General features: G+C 41.9%; 2 protein-coding genes across 8 annotated transcripts in view; one reads left to right on the top strand and one right to left on the bottom strand.

Annotated features, from left to right (window-relative positions):
- Positions 1–27957, top strand: part of LOC143026661 (G-protein-signaling modulator 2-like) — a 235417-nt gene that overhangs the window by 11216 nt on the left and 196244 nt on the right. The window contains exon 1 of one of the 7 annotated variants that reach the window (XM_076187430.1): positions 23975–26872. The exons of the other annotated variants lie outside the window; for them this stretch is intronic. The gene's annotated coding sequence lies outside the window, so the exon portion shown is untranslated. Of the gene's footprint in view, positions 1–23974; positions 26873–27957 lie in introns of those variants that run through there. 7 annotated transcript variants of the gene reach the window in all.
- Positions 16333–21428, bottom strand: LOC143026220 (uncharacterized). Its single transcript, XM_076186239.1, has one exon. It carries the CDS (start codon positions 18649–18651, stop codon positions 17497–17499), a length of 1155 nt encoding a protein of 384 aa, XP_076042354.1. The 5' UTR covers positions 18652–21428; the 3' UTR covers positions 16333–17496.

Genomic DNA, 27957 nt, shown 5'->3' on the forward strand with positions numbered 1-27957 from the left:
CATATATATATATATATATATATATATATATATATATATATATGTGTGTGTATATATATATATATATATATATGAGTGGATGGGTGGTGAGATAAACACAGGGAACCGTTTAGGGATTTATTCTGACGTTTCCTCCTTACCAGGACTTCTTCAGAGTACATGCACATTCAAATCATTCACCCCCTAAATACCCGCCGAATCTATCCGCGTTCCACCATGATCGACCTGACCTCTCGTCCTCCTACGCTCTGCCTCGCGAAGTACCAAGCGGCTGGCCGTCTTTGTTAATTTAATAAACCCATCGCGGTGGTTGTTGTTTGGATGGGAAGCGATGTAAGCTGCTTCAGTTATTTTCCTTCTTTTCTTAGGAAGTCCTTTCTGCAGCACCTCTACTTTGTTCCAGTCTGGTAAGTGGCCGTGAGTATCCACATGAACCACTAGCGAGTTTGATACTCGGTGTGCCTTGACGTCATTCCTGTGCTCAATTGTCCGTTTCTTAATACCTCGGCTGGTTTCCCCGTAGTAGCTCACAGGACAGTTTCCACACGGTATCTTGTAGACGACACTGTTTTCTTCCCCGTTGGCCACGACTTTATTCTGGTTCTTAACAATGTCTCCTATTTTCGTTCCCGTGCTGATCGCAATCTTGATGCCGGCTCTAGTGAGCAACTGTCCTAACGCGCCTGAGTGGCTCGAGTTTGGCACGGACAAATAATCCCTGCTACCATTTTCAGTCACGTCTCCTCTGTTCCTTATGCTTCTTTTTGCTATCTTTAAAGCCTTTTCTCTAAGTCGGTACAACAGCCCTTCCGGATAACAGAGTTTGGTGAAAACGTTGAAAATGTAATCTATTTCATCTTTAATAAATTCTTCACTACAAATGCGGTATGCTCTCAGGAAGAATCCTATTACTACTCCACTCTATATTCTCTCGTTGTGGCCGGAGTAGTAGTGAATGATGTCGTCTTTATTTGTACTTTTTCTATGAACCGAGAATGCGGTCTTGTTCTCTTTCCTCCAGATGACGGTGTCGAGGAAGGCCAATTTGTTATCTGTCTCGTGTTCAACAGTGAACTGGATGTTTCGTTCGACATTATTTAATCTCCTCAATTTGTTGTCCAAATTGGTGTTCTTGGGGGCCACGACTAAGACATCATCCACATATCGAAACCAGGAGGTGTTTCGACCCATTATTTTTACAAAATGATCCCTCTCTAAAACTTCCATATAGAGGGTAGCTAAAACAGCACTGAGGGGGCTCCCCATCGCAAGGCCTCTACACTGGCTGTATTCCTCTCCGTTGAAAACGAAGGGACCAAATCTCACACATAGCGATATAAGTTTTAAGAAATCTGCCTTTCCTATGGGTAGAGCCTCGTCATCCATATCTCTAACTACCTCTCTTGCTGCTTTTAACGCCTCTTCCACGCAAACATTTGTGAATAAGGCTGTGACATCATACGAAGCCATATTTTTTCCCGAAATGTCCATATCCTTTAATCTGTGAATGAGGTCACTGGAATTTTTCAGGTGGGCGCTACTTATTAATCCCAGTCTGTTGGATAGGGGTTTTGCCAGACATTTGGCCAACCTATGCGGAGCACTACGTATGCCTGAAGTGATGGGTCTCATCGGGATGTTGGGCTTGTGGGTTTTCGGGAGCCCGCGCATACAAGGTGGTATCGGGGCTTCCTCCAGCAGTCCTATCAGTTTTTTGCCCCTTTGGGTCTTCGAGAGTATCTTCCTGGTCTCTTTCTTAAAATTTTCCCCTTCCATTGCAGCGTGACCTTGATATTTCCTTTCATACGTAGTAGTACCACAAGCCCAACATCCCGATGAGACCCATCACTTCAGGCATACGTAGTGCTCCGCATAGGTTGGCCAAATGTCTGGCGAAACCCCTATTGGGCTTGTGGTACTACTACGTATGAAAGGAAATATCAAGGTCACGCTGCAAATGTTTGGGCCCGTGTCGCTGTGGTCGGATGGAAATAATTGTTTCTTCGCTTCTGTTTAATTTCATAACTTTTCACACTTGTAATTAATATTTGTAGAATTTATACTTATAATCTTTTCCCCATGTCTGTTTGTCAATCTATTATCTAATTGTTACACATTATACCTGACTCCTGATTGGTCCACGTTGGCAAAGTTCCCACAATGCTCTGCTATGTTACCTATAAATAGAGCTAATAAATACAGGTGAGACTGTCTCTATGAAAAAGTCAGTACCGCTGCATAACCCGAACCGCTTAGTAATTTCTCCTTATCCCCGACTCCCACCACATTGGTGACCCCGAGTGACGAACACGTAGAAGATGGAGAACATGAAGACCGACGAACAGGTGAACCCGCCCGACCAAATGCCTGCATCCGGCAGTACGGTGCACCGGGTTGCAATCAAGCCCCCTGCATTCATGCACAATGCTGTGGATGGATGGTTCACTATCATCGACGCTCAGTTTCACCTTCAAGGCGTCACCCAAGATACGACCAAATTTTGTCAAGTCGTTACTGCACTTCCGGCGGAAATCGTCAGCCAACTGTCGCCTTCCATCATAACATCGCAAAAATTTTAAGAGCTGAAGTCTGCCGTCATCCAACTGTTCGAGCAAACCAAGCCAGAACTTTTCGAAGAGTTAACGGCGACTACTACTATGACGGACCGTCCATCAGCGTACCTTCTGGAAATCCAGTCCAAAGCCCGCAAAGCTGGTGTGTCGGAAGACTTCGTCCGGCACAAGTTTACCCAAGCATTACCGTCAGCTATCGGCCCTGTATTGGCAGCACAAAGACAAACACCACTGGACCAACTCGGGAAACTGGTTGATGAGCTTATGCCACTAGCACAAGCGCAGTCACAGTGCCTCGCTATGTCAGCTGCTACGGCCGTGCAGCCTGCACGCCGCCAAGAAGAGCGCCAAAAACACACGCGGCCTGCCACCAGTCGTCACATTGGCCTACAACCCTTCTATAGTGACCAACGACCAAAAGTCTGCCGTGGTCATATATTTTTTGGAACTACAGCTCGCACCTGCAAGCCATGGTGTCAGTGGCCGAATAACCCAAATACTCTAAGCATGCAGCCGTCGTCAAGAAGCTCTTCTCCCTCCCCAGTTGTGCGCTCCAAACCATCGACGCCGGAAAACTAGACCGGCAGGTCATGGTTGCTGCACCATATGGCCTGCCACTCCTCAAAGTCGCAGCCCGTATCCAGAACAGCTGGGTGGATTTCATCGTCGACACCGGTGCCGGTGTTTCCACCATCCCGAAGAACTTAGTAAACCAACTGATGATACAGCCCTCTTCCGTCCGAATATCAGCAGCCAACGGCCGTCCTATGTTAGTGCATGGTGAGGTCAGGCTTGATATAGTACTCCAAAAACTGCGTCGTAAATTCAACTGGACCTTCATAGTTTCTGACGCAGTTTCGCCATTACTGGGTCACGACTTCCTCAGTCGCCTGGTAGTTGACTGCCACGGAAGATGTCTCAGAGATACTACCACGTCGCTATGTGTCCCTACCACCTTCAGCAGTGAGCAATCTGTGGGCCTGGTAGTAAATGACTTCAGCCAGCTCCCTCCGCCTGTGCAGCCGCTGCTCGCCAGTCACCTTGCCCTGGTTGCACCGCGTTCATCCACCTGCACTACCATGCCAGTATGCCATTATATTGACACCGGCAGTGCAGCACCTGTTTTTGCTCGCCCCCGTCGTTTGACACCAGATAAAGAACAGGCCGCGCGTGCAGCGTTCGAAGATCTACTGCAAGCCGGCATCGTTCGTCGCTCCAACTCTCCTTGGGGTTCTCCGCTGCACATGGTGGCCAAGAAAGCACCGAACGAGTGGCGCATCACGGGCGATTACCGAGCACTGAACGCTAAGACAGTGCCGGACAGATTCCCGCTGCCACACATCCAGGATCTGTCGGCACATCTCGATGGCAAAAACATTTTCTCCAAGATCGACCTGCTTCAAGCCTATCATCAGGTACCCATGAACGACGTAGACATCGCCAAGACTGCCGTCGTAACACCCATCGGTCTTTTCGAGTACTTATTCATGCCCATGGGCCTCCGGAACGCTGGAGCCACCTTCCAGCGCATGATGAACACCGTTTTCGCCCACCTAGACTGCACGTACGTCTACCTAGATGATGTCCTAGTATTCTCAGCCGATGAAGAGCAGCATACCTGCGATCTTTCAGCTGTGTTCGAAATGCTGGAAAAATATGGCCTGCGTATAGCTCTCGAGAAATGCTCATTTTTCCAGACCAGTGTAGATTTCCTCGGACACAGGATAACAGCCAATGGCGTACGACCACCTGAGTCCAGGAAAGCAGCCATCCGCGACCTTCCAGAGCCTACTGACTCCGCTTTTCTACGTAGATTTCTCGGTATGGCTGGCTATTACCGTCGTATGATACCCGGCTTCGCTGATATTGTTCATCCTCTGTCAGAACTTAGCAAATTACAGCCCAATGCCAAACGACTTGTGCTACAGGAGAACGAAAAGTCTGCCTTCAACAACGTCAAACAATCACTAACTGACGCCTGTACACTACCTCACCCGAAGCCTGATTGCACGCAGCCTGCAGCTGGTCACCGACTGCTCATCTGTTGCTGCCGGAGCAGCGCTCCATCAGATGGAAGACGGTCTCCCTCGTCTCATATCCTTCTTCTCAAAGAAGCTAACCACCGCTCAGCGCAAGTACTCTGTCTACGACCGCGAGCTACTAGCAGCATACTACGCCGTAGTACACTTTCGACACTTCCTAGAGGGCCGTTCTGTTACTCTGTTGACGGATCACAAGCCGCTGGTATCGGCATTCAAAAGTCCACACGTTGCCAAATCCGACCGTCAACAGCGCCATTGGTCTTACGTCACCGAGTATGTGTCAGATGTACAATATATCAGAGGTGCAGAGAACACCGTCGCAGACTGTCTCTCACGCAGCGTGAACGCTGTCCAAGTTGACGTGTTTGACCTACCGGCCATCGCACGTGCTCAGGCGGAAGACGAACAAACCAAGTCTGCTGCCCACAATCTTACTGCCTTCAAACTCTCTTGTGACTTGTCAGTGCTGTGCGATACGTCTACGCCTCACCCCCGGCCATTCCTACCACAGCCCTGCCGTCTACCTGTGTTTCAACGTCTCCACAGCCTATCTCACCCGGGAATTCACGGCAGCATCCGCCTGCTCAAATCACGCTACGTCTGGCCGCGCATCGAGCAGGACGTGAAAGCCTGGGTCCGCAGCTGCTCAGCGTGTCAACAAGCCAAAATCTGTCGCCATACGAAGTCCCCTTTGGCCAACTTTGCTGTGCCGAGTGCGCGCTTCGAGTGTGTGTACTTGGATATCGTAGGTCCCCTTCCACCAGCGATTGACGTGGCCCACCCACACGCTACACCGTACCGCTACCTACTGACGTGCATCGACCGTGTAAGCCGCTAGCCAGAGGCAGTACCGTTGACGGAGATTACCGCAGCCTCTGTGGCCAGTGCCTTCTTCACTCACTGGGTGTCACGCTTCGGTGTCCCACTATATGTGGTAACTGACCGTGGTACCCAATTCGAGTCCGAATTGTTCCAAGAGATATCACGACGGGTCGGTTTCCATCGTCTACGCACCACGTCCTACCACCCCCAGTCTAACGGCTTGATTGAGCGCCTTCACCGTGTGATCAAGACATCTATGATGGCGCGACGTCAATGCTGGTTATCTGCACTGCCCGTAGTGATGCTCGGAGTCCGCTTACTACCCGGCGAGTCTGGCATATCGCCATTCACTGCCGTTACAGGCAGCCAGCTTATGTGTCCTCGCGTCCTAGTCAACACTGAATTAGACTCCGCCCGTGTTCAACACGAATTCGTCCGTGACCTCTGCGCACGTATGTCAGAACTTGATTTTCACCAGCTCACTGCAACGACTGACCACTCCTCTGCTAAGCCGTTTGTTCTACACCAGCTGATGAGTTGTACCCAGGTCTGAGTTAGAGTGGACCGTGTCCATAAGCCCCTAGAAGCGCCGTACCGCGGCCCCTTCAAGGTGCTCCGACGTTCTGACAAAACGTTCACCATACTACTTCCGTCCGGTGCTAACGAAACAGTTTCCATCGACAGGTTAAAACCGGCTCATCTCCCAACACCGCCAGCAGCAGCATCTACTCCAGCGCCAGTTCCTTCCGCGAATGATGGACTCGTTGAACCACAGCGCACCACTAACGTACCCACATCCGAGCCAGAGGATACTCCACGTGCACCAGTGTATACCAGATCAAGACATAAAGTCACGTTCAAGCAAGACCCAGATTTCTCCTATTATTGACCTCCGTACATCTGATATGCTCCGCATCTGGTGGGGGGAGTCCTGTGGCGTCCTGCGGCAAATGCAGGATACGAAAGAAAGGAAAATACCGCATGACGCAAATTCTGTAGAAATGGTACTTATATACCTACGAAGTTTGTTCCATAAATTGATATGTTATTAAAAACTCCTGTTTACTCACGTACAGGTGTATTATTGTGTTGAATATTGAAAATGTGTGTACCCGTTGCTATGTTTGTTTGGGCCCGTGTCGCTGTGGTCGGATGGAAATAATTATTTCTTCGCTTCTGTTTAATTTCATAACTTTTCACACTTGTAATTAATATTTGTAGAATTTATACTTATAATCTTTTCCCCATGTCTGTCTGTCAATCTATTATCTAATTGTTACACATTATACCTGACTCCTGATTGGTCCACGTTGGCAAAGTTCCCACAATGCTCTGCTATGTTACCTATAAATAGAGCTAATAAATGCAGGTGACAGACAGTCTCTATGAAGAAGTCAGTACCGCTGCATAACCCGAACCGCTTAGTAATTTCTCCTTATCCCTGACTCCCACCACAGTCCTATCATTGTGTGCAGATAGTGTATGTAATCATTCTTGTTCGTAGGTTTTCTGTATAAAGTAAACTTTGGACCTTCATCATTTCTCCATATTATCGTATCCAGAAATGGTCATTTTCTTCCCTATTCTTTTTCTGCCGTGAATTGTATACTCTCATGCACGTTTAGTCTTCGTAGTTTGCTATCTATATTCGCCCCTCATGGGTAAATTGAAATCGCATCGTCAATGTAGAGACACCAGGTAGAGTTTCTTCCCATTATTTTGATATATTCATCCCTTTCTAATAATTCCATAAATAAAGAAGCCATTACGGCACTAAGCGAGGAGACCATTGCCAGTCCCTGAAGTTGTCGATACACCTTCCCATTGAAAGTAAATGGATCAAAAATGACACACAATGAAATGAGCTTAATGTAATCAGACTTGGATAGTGGTAGGTCGTTCTCACTAATCTTGTCTACTGCCTCTTTTACTGTTTTCATAGCTCCTTCTTTTGGTACGCTGGTGAATAAGGCCTTGACATCAAAACTTGCCATTTCTTTATCTTTGAAATCGACGTTATTTAATATATTTATTAAGTCTGCGGAGCTCTTCAGATGAGCTTGACTGGTTGAACCTAATGCATTTGACAGTACTTTGGCAAGTCTCTTGGCTAATCTGTGGGGCGCACTACCTATGCCTGATGTTATTGGCTTCATGGGGACACCCGGTTTATGCATTTTCGGAAGTCCTCGCATCTTGGGCATGCAGAGATTCTCCTCTAACAAATGTAACAACTCTTTGCCATTTTCTTCTTTAATTAAGATTTTTGTAGCTTTACTTGTGAACTTATTCACTTCATCCTCCGCATAGCTGAGATGTTTCTCTTCATATGTTGTTCCATCACTTAATAATTCCATCATTTTGTTCTCCCCCCCCCCCTTTGTCGGCTTGCGTAATCACTAACTCCTTGTTTCTTCCTAGTTCGTTCAAGACTTTCATATAACGTTTCGGGATTGAATGAAATTGTGCATTCGCAAGAGCTTTATAGCAAGCTATCACCCCTTGTGTAAGTCCTTTGTCAACATCGTTATCTTTCCATTTGTAATTTCGTGAAACGTATTCTGTGAAACTTGTTTTATCACATCCAGTACCCGTTGATATTTATACACGTATAACGATATATGTATATATATATATATATATATATATATATATATATATATAAATATATATATTTCTGTCAAAATCTTACCCCATTTCACATCTGCTCTCCTCTTTGCAACCTTTACCTTTTGCTTTACTTCTCTTTTCTTTTCTTTGTACCTCTCATATGACTCCCTCGTCCTATTTTGTAACCAATCTGTGGAAGCTCGCTTCTTCTCTTCTACAACCTTCTTTGTTTCCTCATCCCACCATTCACTACCCTTTCTTCTATTTCCCCCTGTCTTTCTTGTTCCACACACCATCCTTGCACACTTTATGACTCCCTCCTTGAACCATCCCCATTCCTCCTCCACACCCAGCTCCACTCTACCCTTTACTCCCTCCCACTCCTCCTTCAGCTTCTTTCCGTACTCCTTCTCCTTTTCCTTCTCATTCAAAGAGTTCACTCTAAGAACCTCCCTACCTTTAGTCCCTTTCCTCTTCCTCCATCTATCCTCCACTTTCAACTTACCTTCCACCAAAAAATGATCTGATATTCCCCCACCCTCTCCCCTTAGCACATATACATCCTTAACTCTTCCTATCATAATCCTATTTACCACTACATAATCCATTAGCGCTCTATCTACCACCCTTCCCTCCACCACCCTCTCCCATGTGTACTTATGCTTGACTTTCTTCCGAAACACTGTATTTGCTATCATCAACTCTCTTTCTAGACACATTTCCACCATCAACTCTCCACTACGATTCTTTCCTGGAACTCCACATTTCCCAACCACTCCATCGATTGGACCATTTCCCACCCTAGCATTAAGGTCTCCCAGTACTATCACATTGACATTTCTTCCCAAGGCCTCCCTTTCTTCTACACTCTTCTCACTGCCAGGCCCATATCCACTTACAAAGACCCACATCTCCTTTCCCAGTTTCACCTTCATCCACATTATCCTTGAGGAAACCTCCTTCCACTCCACTACCCGTTTACCTATCTCTGCACTTACTAGAATAGCCACCCCTTCCCTCCCTCGCCCTCTCTTCACTCCTGATAACCTCCCACTTACACTCCCAAACTTACACTCACCCTTCCCTTTCAACTTAGTTTCACTCAAAGCCAACACATCCATCTTTCTTCTCACAAACATACTACCTATCTCTTCCCTTTTACTCTCATCTGTACCACATCCACACACATTAAAAGACCCAAACCTTAGGGTGCTGGTCCGAGGATTTCCAGCCCCTCTTATGCCTTCTTTTTTTTTTCTTTTAGGAATTTCCCCTGTGGGGCTACAAGGAGAAGGATGCCTAGTCCCAATCCCCGTCCCTTTCTTCTCGCCTCTTACGATCCAAGTGGGAATACTTGGTGGCAGTATTCTTTTCCCCCACCACAGGGTGGTGTAATAAAAAGATGTTTTGGAAAGAAATTAAGAAAGGAAGAGGAGGCGAATCAAGTAGAGAAGAAAAGGTAAAAGGTGCACATGGAGAGATGATAATGGAAGAGAAGGCAGTAAGGGGAAGATGGGCAGAATATTTTAGGAGTTCCTAAATGTGAAGGAGGATAGGGAAGGAAAGATTGCTGCAGTGGGAAGTGCGAAGAAAATGAGAGTGATGAATGAGGAGAATGGAGGAGAAATAAGGAAGGATGAGGTGAAGGCAGTTGTTAAGATGATGAAAGCAGGTAAGGCACCTGGTCTGGATGGATGCCATGCGGAATGTCTGAAAAAGGGAGGTACAGGGATGGTGGACTGGTTGGTGAGGTTATTTAATGTTTGCTGGAGAGAGGGTAGAGTGCCGGAGGACTGGAGGAGTGCCTGTATAGTTCCTCTTTACAAGGGAAAAGGGGACAAGTGTGAATCTTGATTGAGAGGATTAGGAGAGGAACAGAGGGAGTAATTGGTGAGGAACAGTGTGGATTTAGGACAGGTAGAGGTTGTGTAGATCAGATCTTTGTGGTAAGACAGATATGTGAGAAAGCTACAGGAAAGGAGAAGGATGTTTTTTTGGGCTTTTATGGATCTGGAAAAGGCTTATGATAGGGTAGACAGGAAGGCACTGTGGGAGGTTATGCAGATATACGGGATAGGAGGAAAGCTTCTGGGAGCTGTCAAGAGTTTTTATGAGAGTAGTAGAGCTTGTGTCAGGATTGGAAATGGAGAGTGAGTGGTTCGAGGTAAATGTGGGACTTCGTCAAGGATGCGTTATGTCGCCCTGGCTGTTCATCTTATACATGGATGGGGTGGTGCGAGAGGTAAATGCAAGGGTAGTGGGCAAGGGATTGGAGATGGTTAAAGAAAATGGAGAAAAGTGGGAGGTGAACCAGCTGTTGTTTGCGGACGACACTGCGCTTGTGGCAGGATCGGAGGAGGGATTGAGGAAGTTGGTGGCAGAGTTTGGGAGAGTATGTGATAGAAGAAAGCTAAAGATAAATGTGGGTAAAAGTAAGGTGATGAGGTGTACAAGGGGTGAAAGTGGCAGTAGACTGGAAGTGAGCATTGAGGGAGAGCGACTGGAGGAAGTGGATAGTTTTAGATACTTGGGTGCAAATGTGGCAGGGTAAATGCCTTGGTGGCGAGTAAATGCCTTGGTGGATTAAAAAGTGTAATGAGGAATAGACATTTGGGAATGGATGCTAAGAGGAGACTGTATGAAGGAGTGATTGTGCCAACAGCACTGTATGGGGCAGAAACATGGAACATAAGAGACGAAGAGAGAAGGAGTTTGAATGTGTTTGAGATGAGGTGTCTGAGAAGTATGATGGGGGTTACTAGGCTAGATAGAGTGAGAAATGAGGAGGTGAGGAGGAGAACAGGGGTGGAAAATGAGCTGGGAGATAGGGTTGATGAAAGAGTATTAGGATGGTTTGGACACATGGAAAGAATGAGTGAAGAAAGACTAGTAAAAGAGGTGTGGAAGTCAGATGTGGGGGAGTGAACATGAGGGGACGTCCTAGGATGAGGTGGATGGATGGGGTGAAGGGGGCTTTGGGGAAGAGGGGAATGTCTGTTGAGGAAGGACGGGAGAGGACAGAAGACAGGGGTGAATGGAGAATGGTTGTATATGGATGATGTTGTGATTGCATGAGGTGGAATGTGCGGGGGGATGGGGGATGAGGTAGTATGTGTGAGCAAAATTTGACGCAGCCCGAAGGGATTTCTCCCCGTCCTCTCATTTTATGCAATGGGGGGACGGAGAGGGGGGTCGCCGATTTAATGAAGCGGCCTTGCTGTGGATGTGCTGTGTCTTGCGACACTGCTTCTGACCCAGGGCAGTGGACAAGGTGCAGGGATGACCCGTCATTCAGGAGGTGCTAAGATAAGAGGGGGGGGGGTGGAGGGGGGTGAAGTGTATTCAGGGATGGAATGGGTGGGAATGATTTTATGCCTTTTTCTTTTTGGCTACCCCCCTTGTAAGGGGGAAAAAGCCTTGGTATATGTATGTATGTATATTGGCTGATTGTTATTGTGGCAAAGTAGCATGCAGTTGATGCTTTAGGGTCTATATGGGGCGCCCCTACGAACCAGAGTCACACATCATTTTGTCTATGATAGAGGAAAACTCTGTTCATAGAGAAATTATGACACTTTTATAATACGACTGTCCCTCCGTTATGCTGTCCACCAACCCCTTGTTGCTGTCCTGTTCCATTTCTCTGAGTATTCTTTTTCTATGATGGGGGAATTCCCTGTGGTGGGGGAAAAGAATACTGCCACCAAGTATTCCCACTTGGATCGTAAGAGGCGAGAAGAAAGGGACGGGGATTGGGACTAAGCATCCTTCTCCTTGTACCCCACAGGGGACATTCCTAAACAAAAAAGAGAAGGCATAAGAGGGTCTGGAAGTTCTCGGACCAGCACCCTAAGGTTTGGGTCTTTTAATGTGCGTGGATGTGGTATAGATGAGAGTAAAAGGGAAGAGATAGGTAGTATGTTTATGAGAAGAAAGATGGATGTGTTGGCTTTGAGTGAAACTTAAGTTGAAAGGGAAGGGTGAGTGTAAGTTTGGGAGTGTAAGTGGGAGGTTATCAGGAGTGAAGAGAGGGCGAGGGAGGGAAGGGGTGGCTATTCTAGTAAGTGAAGAGATAGGTAAACGGGTAGTGGAGTGGAAGGAGGTCTCCTCAAGGATAATGTGGATGAAGGTGAAACTGGGAAAGGAGATGTGGGTCTTTGTAAGTGGATATGGGCCTGGCAGTGAGAAGAGTGTAGAAGAAAGGGAGGCCTTTTGGATAGAGGATTTAGGAAGAAATGTAAATGTAATTGTACTGGGAGACCTTAATGCTAGGGTAGGAAATGGTCCAATCGATGGAGTGGTTGGGAAATGTGGAGTTCCAGGAAAGAATCGTAGTGGAGAGTTGATGGTGGAAATGTGTCTAGAAAGAGAGTTGATGATAGCAAATACAGTGTTTCGGAAGAAAGTCAAGCATAAGTACACATGGGAGAGGGTGGTGGAGGGAAGGGTGGTAGATAGAGCGCTAATGGATTTAGTGGTAAGTGGCTAATGAAATTTAACACAAGTAAATGCAAGGTAATGCACATAGGTAAAAATAACAGTAAGTACGATTACAAGTTATTTGGAAATTCCTTAACAAAAGTGGATAGTGAAAAAGATCTCGGCGTAATTATCAGTAACGACCTCAAATCATCCAAGCAGTGTATTTCAGCCTCTGAGAAAGCAAATAAGATTCTAGGACTCATTGCGCGATCTTTTGATTTCAAAAGTCCATCACTTATTAACAAGCTATATAAATCGTTAGCTCGTCCACATTTGGAATATGCTGTTTCCGTATGGTCACCGAATCTCATTAAAGGCATTGACAGACTGGAAAAAGTACAACGGCGAGCCACAAAACTGATTCCAAATATCAAAAATAAATCATACGAAAATCGACTAAAACATATGAATCTGTTTTCCCTAAAAAAGCGTAGACTCAGAGGTGACTTGATACAGGTCTTTAAGATTCTAGAGGGAATTGACAACATCAAAAGGGACAAAATTTTTACATTGAATGAGAATCAGACAAGAAACAATGGTCTCAAACTGCCCGGAAATAGATTCAATTTGGAAGTAGGTAGAAACAACTTTGCCAACCGTGTAGTTAATGAATGGAATAAACTTCCTGCACAGGTAGTGCAATGTAGTTCAGTTCGAAGCTTTAAGAATCATTTAGATAAATACCTAAGTAAGATGAGGTAATGATTATAATTTATCTTATATTATTTGTTTTTGTTTTGTTATCATTTGTATGTCTGATTTTCATTTATCATTAGTTATATGTCAATTTATTATTATTTACTATTTACCTGTTTGTTTATTATTTAAATATACCTATGCATTTATTTATGTATTTTATTTGTTATTTACATTAACATATATTTTATTTTTTATTTTATTATTAATATGATTTTTTTTCGCATCCGACCTAGATATTGATCAAAAGGTCTCCTGTCGGCATGCTCCGCCTTTGTAATCCTTTGTAATAGGATTATGATAGGAAGAGTTAAGGATGTACATGTGCTAAGGGGAGAGGGTGGTGGAATATCAGATCATTTTTTGGTGGAAGGTAAGTTGAGAGTGGAGGATAGATGGAGGAAGAGGAAAGGGACAAAAGGTAGGGAGGTGCTTAGAGTGAACTCTTTGAATGAGAAGGAAAAGGAGAAGGAGTACGGAAAGAAGCTGAAGGAGGAGTGGAGGGAGTAAAGGATAGAGTAGAGCTGGGTGTGGAGGAGGAATGGGGATGGTTCAAGGAGGGAGTCATAAAGTGTGCAAGGATGGTGTGTGGAACAAGAAGGACAGGGGGAAATAGAAAAAAGGGTAGTGAATGGTGGGATGAGGAAACAAAGAAGGTTGTAGAAGAGAAGAAGCGAGCTTTCACACATTGGTTACAAAATAGGACGAGGGAGTCATATGAGAGGTACAAAGAAAAGAAAAGAGAAGTAAAGCAAAAGGTAAAGGTTGCAAGGAGGAGAGCAGATGTGAAATGGGGTAAGAGTATGACAGAAAATTTTGAAAGTATTAAAAAGATGTTTTGGAAAGAAATTAAGAGAGGAAGAGGAGGCAAATCAAGTAGAGAAGAAAAGGTAAAAGGTGTAGATGGAGAGATGATAATGGATGAGAAGGCAGTAAGGGGAAGATGGGCAGAATATTTTAGGAGTTCCTAAATGTGAAGGAGGATAGGGAAGGAAAGATAGCTGCAGTGGGAAATACGAAGAAAATGAGAGTGAGGAGTGAGGAGAATGGAGGAGAAATAAGGAAGGATGAGGTGAAGGCAGTTGTTAAGATGATGAAAGCAGGTAAGGCACCTGGTCTGGATGGATGCCATGCGGAATGTCTGAAAAAGGAGGTACAGTGATGGTGGACTGGTTGGTGAGGTTATTTAATGTTTGCTGGAGAGAGGGTAGAGTGCCGGAGGACTGGAGGAGTGCCTGTATAGTTCCTCTTTACAAAGGAAAAGGGGACAAGTGTGAATGTAGTAGTTTTAGAGGGATTAGCTTGTTAAGTGTAGTTGGGAAGGCTTATGGGAGGATCTTGACTGAGAGGATTAGGAGAGGAACAAAAGGAGTAATTGGTGAGGAACAGTGTGGATTTAGGACAGGTAGAGGTTGTGTAGATCAGATCTTTGTGGTAAGACAGATATGTGAGAAAGCTATAGGAAAGGGGAAGGATGTTTTTTGGGCTTTTATGGATCTGGAAAAGGCTTATGATAGGGTAGACAGGAAGGCACTGTGGGAGGTTATGCAGATATACGGGATAGGAGGAAAGCTTCTGGGAGCTGTCAAGAGTTTTTATGAGAGTAGTAGAGCTTGTGTCAGGATTGGAAATGGAGAGAGTGAGTGGTTCGAGGTAAAGATGGGACTTCGTCAAGGATGCGTTATGTCACCCTGGCTGTTCAACGTAAACATGGTGTGAGAGGTAAATGCAAGGGTAGTGGGCAAGGGATTGGAGATGGTTAAAGAAAATGGAGAAAAGTGGGAGGTGAGCCAGCTGTTGTTTGCGGACGACACTGCGCTTGTGGCAGGATCGGAGGAGGGATTGAGGAAGTTGGTGGCAGAGTTTGGGATAGTATGTGATAGAAGAAAGCTAAAGATAAATGTGGGTAAAAGTAAGGTGATGAGATGTACATGGAGTGAAAGTGGCAGTAGACTGGAAACGAGTATTAAGGGAGAGCGACTGGAGGAAGTGGATAGTTTTAGATACTTGGGTGCAAATGTGGCAGGAAAAGGTGGAGGTAGAATGTAGATTGAGAGAAGCGAGTAAATGCCTTGGTGTATTAAAAAGTGTAATGAGGTACAGACATTTGGGAATGGATGTTAAGAGGAGATTGTATGAAGGAGTGATTGTGCCAACAGTACTGTATGGGGCAGAAACATGGAACATAAGAGACGAAGAGAGAAGGAGTTTGAATGTGTTTGAGATGAGGTGTCTGAGAAGTATGATGGGGGTTACTAGGCTAGATAGAGTGAGAAATGAGGAGGTGAGGAGGAGAACAGGGGTGGAAAATGAGCTGGGAGATAGGGTTGATGAAAGAGTATTAGGATGGTTTGGACACATGGAAAGAATGAGTGAAGAAAGACTAGTATAAGAGGTATGGAAGGCAGATGTGGAGGGAGTGAACATGAGGGGACGTCCTAGGATGAGGTGGATGGATGGGGTGAAGGGGGCTTTGGGGAAGAGGGGAATGTCTGTTGAGGAAGACGGGAGAGGACAGAAGATAAGGGTGAATGGAGAATGGTTGTATATGGATGATGTTGTGATTGCATGAGGTAGAATGGTTGGGGGGGTGTGGGTGAGGTAGTATGTGTGAGCAAAATTTGACGCAGCCCGAAGGGATTTCTCCCCGTCCTCTCATTTTATGCAATGGGGGGACGGAGAGGGGGGTCGCCGATTTAATGAAGCGGCCTTGCTGTGGATGTGCTGTGTCTTGCGACACTGCTTCTGACCCAGGGCAGTGGACAAGGTGCAGGGATGACCCGTCATTCAGGAGGTGCTTAGATAAGAGGGAGGGTGGAGGGGTGTGGAGTGTATTCAGGGATGGAATGGGTGGAAATTATTTTATGCCTTTCCCCTTCTTAGCTACCTCCCTTGTAAGGGGAAAAAGCCTTGGTATATGTATATGTATGTATGTATGACGAGTTAAACACCATATGAGGAGGGAGCCTTTATTATTGCAGTTTTTCAAGTACAAGTTGAGATATATATATGCTTGAGATTAAATAAGGGGAAAGGAGGGAAGGGGGAGAGAAAAGAAGTAGGGGGGGGGGAAGGAAGAGGAGGAGGAGGAGAGGGGTGATTGAACACTGGGAAAAGTTGAGAATGCTGGCCCAAACGTCCGCGGGCAAAATGTTCACAAAGGGTGGTTTAAATTTAAATTTTTGTTGGTCATGGGTATTAGGGGGATTATGTGGGGTGAGATGTTGAACATGCCCCTATTTTGTTCAATAGTGTTCGTTCCTTGAATGATCGCTGCTTCTAAACACTTCCTGCGGATCTTGTCTGGTTCTCATATCAGCAGCTCTGCATTCTTCCAGTCCATAAGATGGTTTTCCCTGTTTCTATGTGTCACACATGCATTGGTGGTGACATCATGCCTGACCCTGCATCTGCGTCACCGTCCTCCTGTCTTTCCTCCAGAAATGTGGAATGTAAACAAAGCTACATTGGAAGGGGGCGACAGGACTAATATATGTGAAGGATGGAACAATTCCTTCAGGGAACTAATTGGACACAAACACCCCAGCATTTGGACCTTGATAGAGGGATTCCAACAAGATCATGCTGTTGTAATGACCACATTACTTCAGGATCAGATTAGCGAACGTCAAGAGAAAAGACAAAAGTTCAAATTTAAGATCTTCAACTTGCGCCTGAAGAACTTGTGCCAAGACCGTCGAGATCTAAAAAAAGATGTACAGGATTTCCTAGATGGTTTGGACGAATCCACGACATTTGGGCACAGGACATTTGGACACTGGACATAAGACATATGGGCACAAGACATTTGGGCACAAAGTTGTAGGTACGACATTTGGGCACAATATGAAATCGTCATAGTAACAATCAAACAAATTAGTTTTTTCAACAACTGAGCTTTATTAATTCACTCTGCTGTTTCACTTGAGTAACCCAGAGGCTCAAGAGATTACATCACTGCTTTCGTACAGCAAAAAAGTTGAAATTGTAAATTAATAGCCAAGTTTGTCACGATGTCTTTATAAATCTATGTTATGCCTATCAATAAAATATTGTATTTGTCTATCAAGAAAGTACCAAGTCGGGCATTAAAATGAGTACTTTTTCAAACTAAAGTTTATTCATCACTGTCATGTCTTTATAAATGCATGCTATGCCTATCAATGAAATAATATTTTGTATCAAGAAAGTTACTAAGTCTAGCAATAAAATGAGTATTTTATTTCAAACAAAACTTTATTCATCCATGAGGATTTGGAGACCACAGATCTTCAGATTTCTGGTTCATCAACATTGTTCACAGGTTTCCAGCGGATGTTGTGGCCGGCACCTCTCAGGCACTCTTCAACTGTTTTGGCTCCAGAAGTTCTAGCCTGGCACAAGGTCTTCAATCTCTGCTGAAGATCAGTGTAGACTTTACGCATACGTTTCATAGGTGGCTGTCCTCTGGCATCCTGCTGTATTGTCACTGATACAGAGCATTCGTCCTTCTTGAGTGCCTCTATAAGCTTCCACACAGATGGGTGGTTGTGGCCAACCAAGTTGGAGAATCTGTTATTCCATGCCTCGCAGAAGTTGTTGGTACGTGGCTCATCGTTTAGTGTGGCCTCGTGCACATTCCAGAGATGTGGAGCGAACAGTGGTGGTATTCTTCTCATCCGTATACCAGTCTGACCTGGGATCGCTTGGGCCCGCCGGAACGTACCTGTCACATACGTCCTGTCGAAGTACTCGACAAGTGGCTCAGCACCATCGGGTATATGGTTCTTCAGCCACCGAAACCTATCCTCAACATCACAGAGTGGCAGAAGAGCGAGCGCATCCAGCATCCCACAAAAGAGTTTCATATCTTCATTTTTGCTATACAGCTGCACAAGACCAAGTTCTTGTATTTTTCGCCATGTACTCTGGGTCAAATGGAAAAAGCACCCACGAACTTGAACGTGCTCACCAAGGACAACCCTTACAGCACTGATAACTGCTTGTTCGAAGTCGCATAGGACAGTGGTCGGATCTGGATAAAGGTCCTGTCTGGCGCAGTGGTCCAACACTATCTGAATAAGATCTTGATAGGTTTCCTGTGATTTTCTTTGAAGATGCGCATACACTGTTGTCACTGCGGTGTTATCAAGCGGTACCCTGATGTAGAGTTGGAGGAAATGACGTGGTGCCATTGAAAAGTTGCCATCCATCATCCAGGTATCTGCATGGGCTAGGGTTCTCAGGGCTGTAGGGGATGCAAACACGATGATCCTTGAGTCAGCATTCTGGCCATTGTCGTGGATCAGGAACCTCTGTGGTGAATCGCTTGCTGTTTCAGCCCACTCGCCATCAATGATCAGATCTTCAATACTCGCTGGTTCCATTGGAGTTTGCCTTGTTCGCTGCCGTTGAACAAAACGCTTGACAGTAGCTTCCTTTCCCATCAGGCATGTTTGCAAGGGCCTCTGTGAACAGCACGTTTTGGAGGGTCTTTTCTCTGGGTAGATTGCTCCTTCAGTTTGGCTTTTGCTTTAGCTGCTTCCACCTCCATGGGGTTGCTGTCATGGTTGTGTCTCTGGCATGGTTCTGACAAGATACCTCACCAAAAGACGAAGTCCCTACACACACCTATGGAAAAGCATAAAGTTCGGGCGAAACCCTTCTGTGTGCCCTTTATAATTGTAAAACTGATAGAAGTCCTTCATTGCTCTTTGTCTTGGTTATGTGAAACTATCAAAAAATAAATTGTTATTCGTATAAAATCATTTATTCTTTGCTCACTTACCCATAAATTTTTTGCAACATTTTAGTTATTTGGATTATTTTCATTTCATTATTATATATTTTCAGGTTTTTTTCCTTTCTTATTCTCATATATATGTCTGAAAGTTTATGGCAGGAAACTAATTTATTTATCATCTTTTTGTATTCGTCACGTGTCTTAGTAAAACCCAACTAATATAAATTATTCATGCCTGATTTAAATTTTTCATGCCTGTTGTTCAACAGAATAATCTTTTATTTATTCTTTTTTTTTCTTGGTTTGGGATCATAATATACAGCACGAATTATGCTGTGCTCAAATGTCGCACCCAGTACTTTGTGACCAAATGTCGTATTCCCAAATGTCTTGTACCTAAATGTCCTGTGCCCAAATGTCCGGATACCGTGTTGGACATAGCATTCGTTTTAAGTAGATTGAAAAACCCAGCATCTGGTCACAACAAGACCTGAAATGAAACTCTATGTAAATTACTAATTGAATGCATATCAATAAACTGGACCAAAAATTATGCTATTTATCATTTTCTTAAATGCTCATTTTAAGTACAGTACACATTACATTGGGGCATCTTCATAGTATTATTATTTTCTACCTGTCATTAAAGTGTCACTAAGGTGGAAGGTGTGAGTTCACTCCAAAATAACAATAAGGGCCACTGCTAATTACTTTTTCATGACATTAAACTCAGTTGAAAAGTGCCATATATTTTCCATATAGTACCAAAGTTGTGTCAAAACTAAATCTGCTGGGGTTTGTCCGTTTGGAGCACTGGGGTTTTGTCCTACATTCGTAAACAGCAGAAGCGTAGTAAATAGAATTTATTTGCTGCAAGGTAAAGCATGTGTAAAGATATTTAATCTAATAAACATTACTGAATCCTAGATCAATATGACTAATAGACATTTCCTCCCGAAAACCGAGATAGAAGGATATAAGCTTTTTCACAAGAATGGGGAGGAGTAGCACCTTTCGTTTAAGATAGAATAAATTGTGTTAACAACAATTTGATTAAGGAAGAGGAAAGTACGGAAGCTATTTGGGTGGAGATTACAGATAATAACAAGAAATGTATCATTGTAGTCCAATATAGACCTCCCAACCTTAGCATTGAGCAGACTGATCCCCTTTCGTTAAAGATAGAATAAATTGTGTTATCAACAATTTGATTAAGGAAGAGGAAAGTAAGAAAGCTATTTGGGTGGAGATTATAGGTAATAACAAGAAATATATCATTGTAGTCCTATATAGACCTCCCAACCTTAGCATTGAGCAGACTGATCCCCTTTCGTTAAAGATAGAATAAATTGTGTTATCAACAATTTGATTAAGGAAGAGGAAAGTACAAAAGCTATTTGGGTGGAGATTATAGGTAAAAACAAGAAATATATCATTGTAGTCCTATATAGACCTCCCAACCTTAGCATTGAGTAGACTGATCCCCGATTCATGAAATTCACAGGGTGTCCCAGTTCAAAAAATTTGTGATCGGAAATTTTAATTATAGAAACATTGACTGGGAAAATTTAGTAGAAGAACAGGAAGCGCAAAATTTCTTAAATGTGGTGCAGGATAATCTCTATTACTAAAAATCTGTGACCCGATCGGTTTTCCCAATCCGTCAGAACCCGGCAGAATGCGGACACGCTGACCCCTGTCCGAGAGTAAAGGTCTATTCGATTTTTTTGGCAGGGCCCGACGTGATATCAAGGGCACGTGTACATTCAACCTGTGAAAGATGCCTGAAACTTCAGCAGTAATGAAACGAAGAAACCACCATTTTTGGAAATGGGTTACAGAAACGAAAAAATAAAACAGCACCTGTCGAAAAACAAAAAGTAAGTTGTGTTTTTAAAACGAGAACATGCCGCTAAATTTCCAACGTTATATCAAACTTGCAAGGATTTCTCCATCAAGGAATCAATGAAGTCATTTCATCGTAAATTTTTGTTGTTCTTCATAAAAAACGCTGTGGACGTCGGGGAAAGGTGGTATTTCGGTGACACTTTGTCCTAAAAATATTCTTTGCAAATTCCTGGGTGAGTTTCAACTCGCTGATTGGCTGAGAGTGATGACGTCACGTCAACGGAGACAACTGATTGGCCGAGAGCGGTGACGCCACGGCAACGGAGACGGCTGATTGGCTGAGAGCGGGACGAAAAAATAAAATTCTCCAAAATGTTTCAATGTCACGACGTCCCTAACCGATTTGAACGGGGATCCGGCAAAAAGATTACAATGACGGACTCCGTGACACGGGCCATCCCTGTAAGGGTATAAATCGCATATGCGCGGTCGCGGGACTCAAGCGGATCTTTGGGACTTGAGCGGATCTTTGGGACTTGAGCGGATCTTTGGGACTCGAGCGGATCTACGGTACTCCACCAAAATATAGACTAAAAACACGTGGGCGTAAGTATAAATAAAAATATTCTTCTAAAAAACAAAAATGACGAAAATAAAAGAGGTGAATAATTTACAGTTGTTTATTTTATAGCCTTTGTTTGAAGGTGGGGCGTAGCCCCCCGCGAGCGAAGCGAGGTGCGCCGCAGGGGCTTGTTTCATAAAAACAAATTATTACCGAAGGGAGAGAATACTCTGGAATTAACTAATAATGAGCACCTATCGAGAAACGTAAAAGTGGCAGATAGTCTAGGCTCTAGCGATCTTAAAAAAATAAGATTTAGTATCATATGGGAATAATTAAATAGTACGAATAACGTTTTAGTACCGGAATTTAAGAGAGCCAATTTCTATAAGATTAGAAGGTATTTAAGACAATTGGTTACAATACCAACCCAGGGGCCTGTCACAAGATCAGTCCGGACGTTACTAGCGCAGTCAGGAGTAAGGTCACGGAGGATAATATGCGTAACTAGAGTCAGGTCACTGACAAGCGCGTAGTCAACAGCCCGGTTAGAGATTTGGTTAAATGTAAAGTAACCTAACGGCTTTGATTCTAAATGCACAAAATAAATATATACCCCTGAAGTCAATACGGAAAAATAGTAATATTTCTAAATGGATGACGAACAGGCTGAAATATGAGATCAGAATGAAAAGGGGAATTTACGCCAGAATAAAAATCGGGGAACACATCTCAGATCCAAATATAATGATATGGCAAGGCTGGTTAAATAGAACACGAGCAGAGCGAAACATAACTACGAAACTAAGGTTGCCAGACAAGTGAGATCCAACCCAAAGGGCTTCTTTCATCTCTACAGAACAAAAAACAGGGAAAGGATAGGCCCAACTAAAAACGATGAAAATGTCATGATAGAATCGGAGAACAAAATGAGTGAGGCGTTTAACAATTATTTTCTCTTAGTTTTTACTAAGATGTTAGATAAGGTACCTGACTGCGATCAGATTTTCAGTGTGGACGGAGAAAGCAGACTATCTAATATAAACATTATCAAGGTAGAAATAGGTAACAGATTGAAAGACGGAAAGCTGCAAAATACCCCGGTTTAGAGCATTTATTCCGAGAGTGCTTAAAGAGTGTAAATTTGAAGTCTGCGACCAGTTATCAGAAATATTTAATAAGTCGGTAGACATTAGATTTGTCCCTATTGCTTGGAGGCAGACAAACGTTGTTCCTGTTTTCAAAAAAGGGAGACAAATCGTCCATATGTGACTACGGTATACGGACATTTTCCCACATGGACATTTTCCAATATGATACTAGTTTATATACCCATATCATTCACACACATCTGAGGTCACTATTCAAATGTTGACTGTCAGATGAGCGGTGTCCCAGCTGTCATTTGTTGAGCTTATTAACACCCTTGTATTCACACCTCATTAAAATGTCATTATGGTGGGTGTGAATTCACCCCAAACTAACAAGAAGAGATACTACCAAGTTACTTTTTACTGGTATTAAAATCGGTATACGGACATTTTCCCACATGGACATTTTCACACATGATATTTTCCAACTGGGCATTTTCCAACGTCTTGTAGGATATTTTTCCACATTCTCAAACATATGTATATCTATTTATCAGATATTATATATTTATTTTGGATATGATAATAGGGTAATATAGGGGAATGTAGGACAACTCGTCCCCGGTCAACTGGTCCCCAAAACTGCTCCCCTATGACAACTCGTCCCCGAATTACACACTGGATGGTCAACTCGTCCCCGAAATAAAATTTCTAAAAACTTTCCACATGTGTTCTCTATTGTTCGTATATATGTTTTTAATGTGTTTTTTTTTTTACTAAACATAAGATGAAGTCCAATAAAACATATTTGTGCTTCACCAGTTATGTAATGTGCTCTATGCATTTATATTACTTCAAGTATTACCTGTGTATTATTTATCATGGTATTTGTTAAAAAAAAATCAGGGACGAGTTGTATATTATATATTACTTTACCTAAAGTAATATATAATAACTGTGTATTACAAAAGAAAATATACATTTATATTACTTCAAGAATCTCAAAAATATATAATGGTATATTGATTCTTGCTAAAGTAATATATAATAACTGTATTACCTGTGTATTATTTATTATGGTATTTTTTTAGAAAAAAAAAATCGTGGACGAGTTGTATATTATATATTACTTTAGCTAAAGTAATATATAATAACTGTATTACAAAACAATAAATACATTTATATTACTTTAAGATTCAAAAATGTATTAATATTATGGCATTTTGATTCTTGCTAAAGTAATGTATAATAACTGTGACCTGTGTATTATCTATTATGGTATTTGTTGAAAAAAATCGAGGACGAGTTGTATATTATATATTACTTTAGTTAAAGTATTATATGATAGTTGTGTATTACAAAACATAAAATACATTTATATTACTTCAAGAATCTCAGAAATATATTATGGTATTTTGATTCTTGTTAAAGTAATATATAATAACTGCGTATTATCTGTGTATTATTTATTATATATAATAACTATGTATTACCTGTGTATTATTTATTATGGTATTTTTTAAAAAAAAATCGGGGACGAGTTGTATATTATATATTACTTTAGCTAAAGTAATATATAATATCTGCGTATTATTTATTATGGTATTTGTTGAAAAAATCGCGGACGAGTTGTCCTATTTCTTGAGGACGAGTTGTCCTGGGGGAGCAGTTTTCGGGACCAGTTGACCGGGGACGAGTTGACCGTTCACGAATATAGGGTGATACGATACATAGTCAAGATCGGGTACGGACAGTTGCTCACTGGGTAATTGCTCACCGGACAAGTGACAAATAGGACACTTGTTCACCAAAGATTTATTTTTACTTTTCTTGAACTTGATAACAAACAATATACAGGATTTTTTAGTTGTATTTAGGTTTATTACAGCAATAATATACAAACAATATCCAAACTTTCATATTTTAGAGGGATGACTGTAGCCTACAAGTTTCTGAATACCAATGTGCCATGCGACCTGTTGGATTTTCTTTGGCTTAGTTTGAATGCTTTGAGCGTTCAGCGTATGCGCAGGATATTCAAATTATCTTGTTGTGCAAGTGTATGTCCGATTCTTCAAAAGCAAATAAATATTCACCGATTCAAACGCAAATTTGGTTATCAACCTTGGCAAATTAGTTTTCCGAGTGAAAATATTAAGGTAAGACATCAATAATATACTATTGTAATGTAAGACAACTCTTTTTTAACCTATTTTCTCCCGTATATGAGCAGCTCAAGATCGTTGGGTAATATACACTTGGTCAAGAAATGACCCAAAAATCTTTACATGCCAAGTTGCATGTGCGCTGAATGGCCTACCGGCTCCGGCGTTTGGCCTTCATGCCAAAAAAATCCATAAATCAATCAATCAACCAAGTTGCATGTCAATTGGACCAGTGGTTTGGATTTTATTGATTATTTTTAATTGAAAACAGATGCCATGGCAACATTATAGGTTGTTAATTTAGAAATAATCAATAAAATCCAAACCGCTGGCCCAATTGACATGCAACTTGGCATGTGAAGGTTTTATGGGTCAACAGATCACCTAAGCATGTCATTAACATTGCAGGACCTTCTTCTTATAACATTCTTACTAACACCCATCATGTTGCCATGGCAACTGTTGTCAATTTAGAAATAATCAATAAAATTCAAACCACTGGCCCAATTGACATGCAACTAGGCATGTGAAGGTTTCTGGGTCAACAAATCACCAAGTGTATAATACCTAACGATCTTGAGCTGCTCATAAACGGGAGAAAATAGTTAAAAAATAATCTTACATTAAAATAATATTTTATTGATGCCTTACCTTGATATTTTCACTCGGAAAACTAATATGCCGAGGTTGATAACCAAATTTGCGTTTGAATCAGTGAATATTTGTTTGCTTTTGAAGAATCGGGCTTTATGAAAATCTTCACATGCCAAGTTGCATGTCAATTGGACCGGTAAAAGATCATTACTATATATTGATGGGAGAAATTTGTATTGAATTTTATCATTATTAAAAACTAAAATATGAAAGTTTGGATATTGTTTGTGTGTTATTGCTGTAATAAACCTAAATATAACTAAAAAAAAATCCTGCATTTCGTTTGTTATTAATTCAAGAAAAGTAAAAAAAATCTTTGGTGAGCAAGTGTCCTATTTGTCACTTCTCCGGTGAGCGATTGTCCGGTGAGAAACTATTCGGTGAGCAACTGTCCTACACCCAGTCAAGATTGAAAATTTATATTGTTCTAAAGATCAAAGTAAGGGCAAACCTTAGCGAATAGTCAATGGGTGGTAATTTATATGGTCTTAGAGATCAAAGTATGAAGGCAAACTAATTTACTAATTATTCTTTAGATTAATCTAAACACACACACAATACATACTAGACCCTAGAAATGTGAGCTGAAGTCAAGACGCAATACTAATTTATATTGTTCTGAACATCAAAGTAAGGGCAAACTAATTTATCGATTAATTATCCCTTAATCTAAACTCACAATACATACTAGAAATGTGAGCTGAAGTCAAGATGCAATACTAATTTTAATTTTTATTATTATTGTTCTGGAGATCAAAGTATGATGAGGGTAAACTAATTTACTAATTGATTATTCTTTCATCTAAATACACAATACATATTAGAAATGTGAGCTGAAGTCAAAATATATTGTTGTGAATAGCAGTGTTTATGATAAAAGTGCAAAATAATTTCTTAAGTATTCTTTTGAATGTAAACATACAATAATACACAATACATGTACTAACTCTATACTATTGAGTGGATAATGGAAGAATAACGAATTTACTAATTTATATTACTTGTAAAAAAAAAATTCAATGAATCATATGATATTTTTACTCTTCGACTGTTCTTAAATTAGAAAGGCTTACTTAGGCCTATATGTGTTTCTAACAAAAATATACTTAAATGGAATAACATAAGCAGTTAGTGACTTTATATTAACTCAGCTTACAATAAATTTATTTTATTTGTAAATTTAATTTTTTTTTTTTTTTAATTCAAAGAATCAAATGCCATGTATATTATCTAAATATATATTTTTCATATAGTAACAAAGCTGTGTCAATCTAAATCTGCTGGGGTTTTGTCCTACCTCTACTGGGGTATTGTCCGCTGGGGTTTTGTCCGACATTCACCTTCACTATTTCATCCACAGCTGTACAAGTATATTCAGTTCCCACATGACTCTAATCGTCCATCATACCTTTGTCTCAGTCAAACATCTTATAATTAAAGATCGCTCATGAAATTTTGTACCGATTCCTGATTATCCTATTATCGCATGCATTTAGAGGCAACCTTTCACTACAATATCAGGTTATCATTTACTGTTTAAATATCGCGAACTGCAAGAACAGCCTAGACCGGAGTAAAAGTCGTCGGGGTCCCGGGGCAATTCAGGTTCGTGGACCCTCAAACATTGAAATGAAATTATTTGAAATTAAAAATGCTAGATCGCATTACTGTTAAAGTTATGTATATGTTTATCTGAAAAAAAAAAGAATCGGTGCTGCTTGAAAACTATTGTCAGATTCAAATGACCCCAATAGTCTTCCTACATTTTTGTGTTATGGTATAGATTATTATAATTTTATTTTTAGATTAACACATTTTTCCTTAGTTCCCAGTTTAGGTATTCAAATGTAGAAATGGGACACCAACCTTTAAAGGGACCTAGGGGGTACCTAAGCACCTTTAGTAATAAAATATTATTTTTAATTAAAATGTTAACAATAAAGTCTGAGGACCCCTTTGGCAGGGCTGGGGGCCAAGAAAAAAATCCCCTTTCCCTTCATATAAATCTGGCCATGGTGACAGCACTGACCCTTGAGGAACCCTGCCTAACTTACATAGAAGTTGATGGGTTGTTAAGGGGTTTCAATTTATTTTAACATTAACAGTAGGTCAGCTTTACCTACTCTAACTGAACCTACCTAACCCAACCTAACTATCAGGAAACTACACTAAAGCAACAATCATGAAGCTGTATTCCCTTGATCCTTCTCCCCCTCTTATATCTCTCACCTTAGCTAGGAGCTAAGGCTTTGAAACATCTACCAAGCTTGGGGCTGGGCCCAAGAACACAATACTTTAAGATTATTCTTTATGAACACTAGTTGAATAAGCTTAACCATATACCATAACTGGACAAAGTTACTCCACCTTTAACAGATTCACTTTTTTATTTTACTTGGTGCTATATTGTATATATATTTTTCAATTCACATCTCTATCTAGAAAATTGGATGCATATTTTTTCACAATTCTTATCTATCTATATACCCAGAGCTTTTGCCCCCTTATAAGGGAGGTAGCTGAGTCAGAGGCATGTACCCATTCCCACCCATTTCACTCCCACCATCCTTTTCACCCCTCCCATCTCATCTTCCTATATATGATGGGACATTCCTGCATCTGCCAACTGCTCTGTGTCAAACACAATGCAGCAAGACATAACTTTGCCATCTTCAGGAATTATGTGTCGA

This window comes from Oratosquilla oratoria, chromosome 6 (assembly GCF_046742065.1).
Source record: "Oratosquilla oratoria isolate Oo_2021 chromosome 6, ASM4674206v1, whole genome shotgun sequence".
NCBI classification, from domain to species: Eukaryota; Metazoa; Arthropoda; class Malacostraca; order Stomatopoda; family Squillidae; genus Oratosquilla; species Oratosquilla oratoria.